The sequence below is a fragment of the Calidris pugnax genome, unplaced genomic scaffold, assembly GCF_001431845.1.
Source record: "Calidris pugnax isolate Ruff unplaced genomic scaffold, ASM143184v1 scaffold533, whole genome shotgun sequence".
Classification (NCBI taxonomy): Eukaryota; Metazoa; Chordata; class Aves; order Charadriiformes; family Scolopacidae; genus Calidris; species Calidris pugnax.
The window spans coordinates 128,103-134,430 of record NW_015091238.1 but is presented as its reverse complement, the minus strand read 5'-3'; the positions used below and the strand labels follow the sequence as shown (position 1 = coordinate 134,430).

Sequence of the window (6,328 nt, the reverse complement as noted above, 5' to 3'; positions counted from 1 at the left end):
GGCACCGCCCCGCGCGTCACGGTGCGGCGGGCGCCGGTTGGCTGCGAGCGGCGCGAGCGTTGCGTCAGGCGCAGAGCCTTAAAAGGGGCGCGGGCGGCGGCGGCGCGGCCGGAGCGGAGCAGCGCGGGGACGATGTGGACGAGGATGAGTCGGGGGCAGCGCTCGGGCCGGGGCCACGGGGAGCTAGGGCCGCCCAGGAAGGTGCGGGGGGGGAAGGGGAAGGAGAAGGAGAAGGAGGGGGACGCCGCCACCGGGGGCTGCCGGGGGAGGAGGGACGTCGGGCGGCGCTGGGAGGATGAGGATGGCGAGGAGCCGCAGCCGGGGGTGTCTCCGTCTCGCCCGGTGCCGGGGGTCGCCGGGGGTGCCCGCGGGCAGCGCGGGGCAGACGGGGCGCTGCGGCCGGTCGGGAGCGGGCTGGGGGCCCTGAACCCCTCGGGGGAAGGGGTGTGGGGCAGAATCTGACCCTGCCCCTCTTCTCCCCTCCAGGCATCTCGGAGAAAGTGCGTCCTCGTCGGCCTCGTCGGCACCTGAGAGCCGGTAACGGGGGAGGGGAGGGGGGTGTAGCCCTGGGGCTGCCGGGGACCAGCCCCCCACGGGGAGCGACGCCCCGGAGGCGGGGTCCCGGGTTCGCTCACCCCCTCCTCCCCGCAGCCCGGTGCTGGCCTGGAGGTAACAATGGCAGCCGAGGGGCTGCCCGCGGGGACTCCCTGCGGCTGGGAGCTGGAGGGCTGGTACCAGGACCTGCAGGAGGTGCTGGCTGCGGAGCCCGGCGGGCCCTCCCTGCCCTGGGGGGCGGAGCAGGTGAGTGGATGGGCTGTGACACCCCAGCTGGAGGGGGGGGACAGGCCAGGGTCACCCATGGCCTGGGGCTGGCTCCCCCTCTTCCCCTGCAGGCAGAGGTGGCCCCGCTGTGGGGCACAGAGGGGTCTGGCGGTGGCCCGGAGGGCTGTGAGCTGGCCGCTGCCCTGGCTGCGGAGCTGCTGGGCCCAGAGAGCGCAGCGGGCACGGAGCCGGCGGGACCCAGACCCCCGGGCTCAGCCTCCAGCAGCAGCCCCCCGGCCCGGGCGGGCGCGGAGGAGGATGAAGCAGCTGCGGGGCGTGGGGTGAAGAGGAAGAGGTGCAGCGGCGCGGGCGCCAGCAGGGAGCTGGCCAAGCACCGGGAGCGGGCCAACGAGCAGCGGGTGCTGGAGCTGACAGCCCGTAACGAGCAGCTGCGGGAGGAGATCCAGCGGCTCAGCGCGGAGGTGGAGCGCACGCGGGCGGCCCTCATCGACCACATCGTCAACCTCCGGCGCAATTAGCACCACGGCAGCCCCTGCGGACCTGGGGGGTGGCCATGAACTGGAGGGGCAGTGCCTCGCTGGCACAGACTGATGCTGTGGGGATGGCACTGCTTCTGTACACCATTGTATAGTTTTTTTTGCATTTTATTACATGCATGTAACCACCATCAGAGCCCAGTCTAGTAGCTCTCCACAGCACAGGAACCTGGTGCTACTTCTTCCGCTTCCCCTTGGGTACAGGGACTTCGGGGCTTTTGCCCTCAGCTATTGCCAGCTGCTTCTTCAGCTCCAGCAGCTTGGCTACTTCTGCGTCGATCTGGGCTTTCTCTGCCTTGTTGGCCTTCAGTTGCCGCACATGGTTGCCCTGGGGCAGGTGGGAGGGGTGTGATAAGGGTTTGGTGGGGCTAAGATAGGGCCAGCCCCCCCGTCATCGCCACTCACCTGCTTGGCCACCTCCTCTGTCAGCTCCTGGATCAGTTGGGAATCACCTGGAGTCACGGGCACGGCTGGGGCTGGAGAGGGCTGTTTGGCCTGTGGAAGGACAGAAATAGGTGTGAGCCTGGGTGGCAGAGCTACACACACACACACCCCCGTGCTGGAGAGAGGCGGTTACTGCAGCACCCCAGGTCTTCAGGCTGGGAAAGGAAAGATAGCAAGTGAGGAGGAACAGAAAGCAGAGGAGGGGGCTGGGAGGTGCCCAAGGTGGAGGAGCTGCAGGGGCACCGAAGCCCCTACTCACCTGCCCTCCCCCAAAGCGCTTACGCAGAGCTTCGACCTGGTCATTCTCCAGCTTCTGGAAAAGGGGGCTCACCTGCAGCCGGGAGGAAGAGGAGTCACCTCTGCAGGGCCAGCACCCCCCATCCCACCCACGTGCTGCCTGGGGGTGCACAAACCCCATTATCCCCCCACCACCTACAGTGCCCACGCGATGGCCGGGGGGCAGGGTGCAGGTGAAGTCATGGCTCAGGACACAGCAGTCGGGGGGGATGCAGAGCTGCCTCTGGATGGCTGAGCTGACGCTGGGCATGTAGGGCTGTATGAGGACAGCCAGCAGGGAAGCCATGTTCACCGCCACACCAGTCACTGTGCCTGCACGCTGTCTGCAGGGTAGGAAACCCTCTATTAATGCCAGCTCTTGCCCCTCGCCCTTCCCCCCCCATCTCTCCCTACCTGTCCTTTTCATCCCCTTTGATCCGTTTCCAGGGCTCGTTCACCTGGATGTACTGGTTGCCATGGCGAGAGATGGTCAGGATACACCTCAGGGCATCGCGGATGCTGGAGGGGGAGCAGAAGGGGGCTTAGCACCTGATGTGGGGTAGGTCTCTGCCCTCTCATCCTCATGACAGTTGGGCCCTGCTCTACCCACCGGACTTTCTCCAGCAGCTGGTGGTACTGGTGCAGCTCCACAGTGACACGGGCCAAGAGCCGCTTGTCATCCAGTGTCAGGACCATGTCGGGGACAGTGCCACTAAAGAACTTGCACACAAACATGCCAGCTCTGGAGACAAAGGCAGAGCAGGTGTGAGCAAAGCCTCAGGACAGAGAGGAGCCCCTGCCCCTGCTGGGATGTTCCAGAACCTGTTGATGAAGTTGCCCAGGTTGTTCAGCAGCTCTGAGTTGTTCTTGAGCATGAGGTCGCTCCAGGAGAAGGCACTGTCCTGCCCTTCAGGCCGCAGGTACAGCAGGTAGAAGCGCCAGATGTCCGCAGGGATGCCGGTGTCTTTGGCCATGTCCCCAAACACTCCTACACCTCGGCTCTTGGAAAACTTCCCATCCTCATAGTTCAGGTACTCTGGGGAGGGCAGGAGAGACCCCCCAGCGTGGGGCCCAAGCATGGGTCCAGCCCTCCCCCAGGCAGGGAGCAGCCCCAAAACACAGGGGGACGCTGTCAGAACGCTCATAGGCTCGTGCCGAGCTCAGAGGGGGTTCCAAGGGGAGCAGATGCAGTTTTGTGCCATTATACAACAAACTAAACTGTTCCCACTACTGAAGGGAAGTGGGGGTATGAAGACACTCCCCCCGGTACCTGTAGCAATGAGGTGGTTCACCAGGGTGTAGTTGTCCTCAGCGCCCAGAAGCGAGCAGGGGAATATGACACTGTGGAAGGGGACGTTGTCCTTGGCCATGAAGTTGTAGAGCTCAACCTGACGGGCAGCAGGGGGAGGAGGTGGGGGGAACATCAGCAGATACAAGCATCCAGCTCTGTCCCCACCTTCACCCTGCAGCAGCACCAGGCTCTTACCTGCTGTGGGTTCTTCCACCACCTCTCCCACTGGTCGGTGTAATTGGCCGTAATTGACAAATAGCCAATGGGCGCATCAAACCACACATAAAAAACCTGGGAGGAGAGCGATAGGTGAGCAGGGGACCCACAGACAGGGAGGGGTGCCTAAGGACAGATGCTGCAACCGGGGGGCCGGACGGGACCCACCTTGTCACGAAAGCCATCCAGGGGCACAGGGGTGCCCCACTTGAGGTCGCGGGTGATGCAGCGAGGTTTGAGCCCGTCCCGGATCCAGGAGCGAGTGATGTAGCGAGCGTTGGCTGTCCAGTCTCCTGTGGCCCAGGACTGCTCCAGCCAGGGCTCCAGCCGCTCCTCCAGCTGTGGGTGAACCCACAGGGATGCTCAGTGGTACCAGGGGATGCCCAACCCCCTCCCTGCTCCCCCAGGAATGAAGCTCACCTTGGGAAGGTCCAGGAAGAGGTGCTGGGTTGGTTTCACCACAGGGACGCCCCTGCAGAGCTTGCACTGTGGATTCTGTCAGGAGGAAAAACATGGGTTGGAGGAAGCCTAGGACAAGATCAGGGGTACCAGGCAGAGCACGGGGCCAGGCTGTGGGGTGAGGTGATCCCCAGACAGATCCTGTCCCACCTTCAGCTCCACAGCATTGATGAGTTTGCCACATTTATCACATTGGTCCCCCCGGGCCTCCTCGTAGCTGCAGAAGGGGCAGGTGCCCTCCACAAAGCGGTCAGCCAGGAACCGCTGGCAGTTCTCACATCGCAGCTGCTCCACAGTGTCTTGCAGCAGGAAACCACGGGCCAGCAGGCGCTGGAAGATGTCCTGAGCAATCCTGGGATAGCAGAGGAAGACAAGAGGGGCAGCCCCCATCATCCAGGGAACCCTGGAGAGCCGTAGAGCACCTTTGTCCAGGCATGCTGGGGCTCCCTGCAATGTTTCCCAGCACCAGTTCCTCTGTGTGAGCCCTGTGGGCACGCACACCGCTGCTCACGTGGTCTGGTGTGGAGTGGTGGTGCGCCCGAAGTAGTCGAAGGAGATGTCAAACCAGCGGTAGATGTCAGCGTGGATGGCGTTGTACTTGTCGCAGATCTCCTGGGGCGTCAGCCCCTCTTCCACCGCCTTGGTCTCGGTGGCTGTGCCGTACTCGTCCGTGCCACACACAAACAGCGTGTTCCAGTTCCGCAAGCGGCAGTACCTGCAGGCAGGGGCCTGTGACACCCGTGCAAGTGTTGGGGGCAGCACGGCCTCCCCGTGATGATCTCCCAGCCCCAGGGAACATTCCCGCAGCCAAGACTCACCTAGCAAAGGTGTCAGCACTGAGGACACAGCCGATGATGTTGCCAAGGTGAGGCACGTTGTTCACATAGGGCAGAGCACTGGTGATCAAGACGTTCCTCATGCCCTCCACGGGCAGCCTGGCATGGACAGGGGCAGTCAGAGCAGGCACAAACAGCAATAGGGCCACCTCCCCCCAGAACAACGTGGCACCAGCTTGGGAGCCCCTACCAGGCCCCTCGGAGTTTTGGGACAGCCAGCCCTAGTGTCATCTTGGGACTCACACAGGTTTCTGAGGCTTCCAGGGCTTGGGCAGCACCGCAGCACCACGGGCCCAGGCCTCTGCAGCAGCTGAGATCTCATCCTCTGTCAGGGCACGCTCAAAACCTTCTTCATCCTGCAGGGAAGGCTGGTCCCAGTGAGGGTCTGCGTGCCCATCACCACCAGCCCCAAGGGGGCCCAGCCCAGGGCCAGGGCTGAGCAGGGGGCCAGGGATGCACCTCGGGCTCATTACTGGGGGCTCTCTCCATGGCCAGGCAGGGCGGAGGCTGCTTCTGCAGGTAGGATTTGAACTCCAGCAGCGCCGTGGGCACCAGAACAGAGTCAGCAGCTTTTCTGCAGGCCTCTGAGAGTGTCATGCTCTGGAACCAGGTCCTCAGCGCCTGCAGCTCAACTTGGGGGGTGAAAGAGAAAGAGAGAGCAGCAGGATTCTTACAGCCATAGGGACGCACAGAATGCCCTCCCTTGGCACCCCTGTTTTGCTCTTACTTGGCAGGCTGGTCTCATCCTGGAGGACAGGGAACAAGGTACCCCACACAACCACATCAGCCACTGACTTGGTGTCCTGGGCCAGAGGAGCAGGGTCAGGCCTTGAGGCAGCAGCCCCAGCCCCAAGGCTCTGCCCCCGGGCAGGCAGCAGTGAGCTCAGCTCTCCAGGGAGAAGGGCCTCACCCTGAGCCGTCTCCCCCCCCGCACCCCACAGTCCCACTTACCCCAGCAAGGTAGGCAGTGCCTCTCCTGGACAAATTCTGCTCTACGTGGGCCAGCAACTTCCCCAGGGGGTCCACGGCCTCCAGCCCCTTCTTGCCGTGCACCAGCTGAGCATACAGGGCCGCTGATGCGGCTGGCTGGGAGCAGAGACAGGAGTCAGGGTGGGATGCAGGGGGGGAAGGGGGGAGCTGCCATCCCCCTGGGGCACCCACCTGCAGCTCAGTGGCCTCCCACTCCAGCCACTGGTTGGTGAGGTCAGTGGGCTCCTCACCGCGGGCCAGGAAGAAGAACCTGGGGGGGGTGAGGAAGGAGGGTGGGCAGCCGGGGCAGGCTGGAGCTAGAGGCGGGGGGGGCCGCCCCCTGCACCGGGCACTCACTGGCAGATGGCGTTGGGGGAGAAGAGGACGGTGCCGCTCTCCAGCTCCAGGGCGGGCGCCCACAGGGGGCTCAGCGGGGCGAGGGGCCGCTCTGCCGGGGGGAACAGGTCCCTCAGTCAGGCCCCGCGGCGCGGCCTCCCGGCCCCGGTGCCGGGGGCTCC

At 64.5% G+C, this 6,328-nt stretch overlaps 2 protein-coding genes across 2 annotated transcripts in view; one reads left to right on the top strand and one right to left on the bottom strand.

Moving 5' to 3' along the window:
* Nucleotides 1-33: 33 nt before the first annotated feature.
* On the top strand, nucleotides 34-1,455 carry DDIT3 (DNA damage inducible transcript 3). The gene is made up of 4 exons (XM_014959896.1): nucleotides 34-201; nucleotides 487-537; nucleotides 652-801; nucleotides 894-1,455. The coding sequence occupies exons 3-4, from the start codon at nucleotides 676-678 to the stop codon at nucleotides 1,299-1,301; spliced, it is 534 nt and encodes a 177-aa protein (XP_014815382.1). The 5' UTR covers nucleotides 34-201; nucleotides 487-537; nucleotides 652-675; the 3' UTR covers nucleotides 1,302-1,455.
* MARS (methionyl-tRNA synthetase) overlaps nucleotides 1,410-6,328 on the bottom strand; it is a 5,588-nt gene continuing 669 nt past the window's right edge. Inside the window, exons 2-21 of the mRNA XM_014959902.1 lie at nucleotides 6,168-6,278; nucleotides 6,003-6,081; nucleotides 5,793-5,927; nucleotides 5,569-5,644; nucleotides 5,301-5,473; nucleotides 5,085-5,197; nucleotides 4,824-4,940; nucleotides 4,517-4,720; nucleotides 4,156-4,357; nucleotides 3,967-4,041; nucleotides 3,715-3,885; nucleotides 3,526-3,621; nucleotides 3,310-3,427; nucleotides 2,862-3,075; nucleotides 2,650-2,781; nucleotides 2,454-2,558; nucleotides 2,200-2,383; nucleotides 2,023-2,094; nucleotides 1,725-1,814; nucleotides 1,410-1,647 (exon numbers count right to left, since the gene is read on the bottom strand). Of these exons, the coding sequence (XP_014815388.1) occupies nucleotides 1,495-1,647; nucleotides 1,725-1,814; nucleotides 2,023-2,094; nucleotides 2,200-2,383; nucleotides 2,454-2,558; nucleotides 2,650-2,781; nucleotides 2,862-3,075; nucleotides 3,310-3,427; nucleotides 3,526-3,621; nucleotides 3,715-3,885; nucleotides 3,967-4,041; nucleotides 4,156-4,357; nucleotides 4,517-4,720; nucleotides 4,824-4,940; nucleotides 5,085-5,197; nucleotides 5,301-5,473; nucleotides 5,569-5,644; nucleotides 5,793-5,927; nucleotides 6,003-6,081; nucleotides 6,168-6,278 (2,620 nt within the window). The 3' untranslated portion in view covers nucleotides 1,410-1,494. The remainder of the gene's footprint in view (nucleotides 1,648-1,724; nucleotides 1,815-2,022; nucleotides 2,095-2,199; nucleotides 2,384-2,453; nucleotides 2,559-2,649; nucleotides 2,782-2,861; nucleotides 3,076-3,309; nucleotides 3,428-3,525; nucleotides 3,622-3,714; nucleotides 3,886-3,966; nucleotides 4,042-4,155; nucleotides 4,358-4,516; nucleotides 4,721-4,823; nucleotides 4,941-5,084; nucleotides 5,198-5,300; nucleotides 5,474-5,568; nucleotides 5,645-5,792; nucleotides 5,928-6,002; nucleotides 6,082-6,167; nucleotides 6,279-6,328) is intronic.

Bases quoted from the DNA above. Each gene is read 5' to 3' on its own strand.
- DDIT3 (XM_014959896.1), top strand. From the start codon at position 676: ATGGCAGCCGAGGGGCTGCCCGCGGGGACTCCCTGCGGCTGGGAGCTG. The intron at 802-893 runs GTGAGTGGATGG...CTTCCCCTGCAG, and splicing joins TGCCCTGGGGGGCGGAGCAG to GCAGAGGTGGCCCCGCTGTG.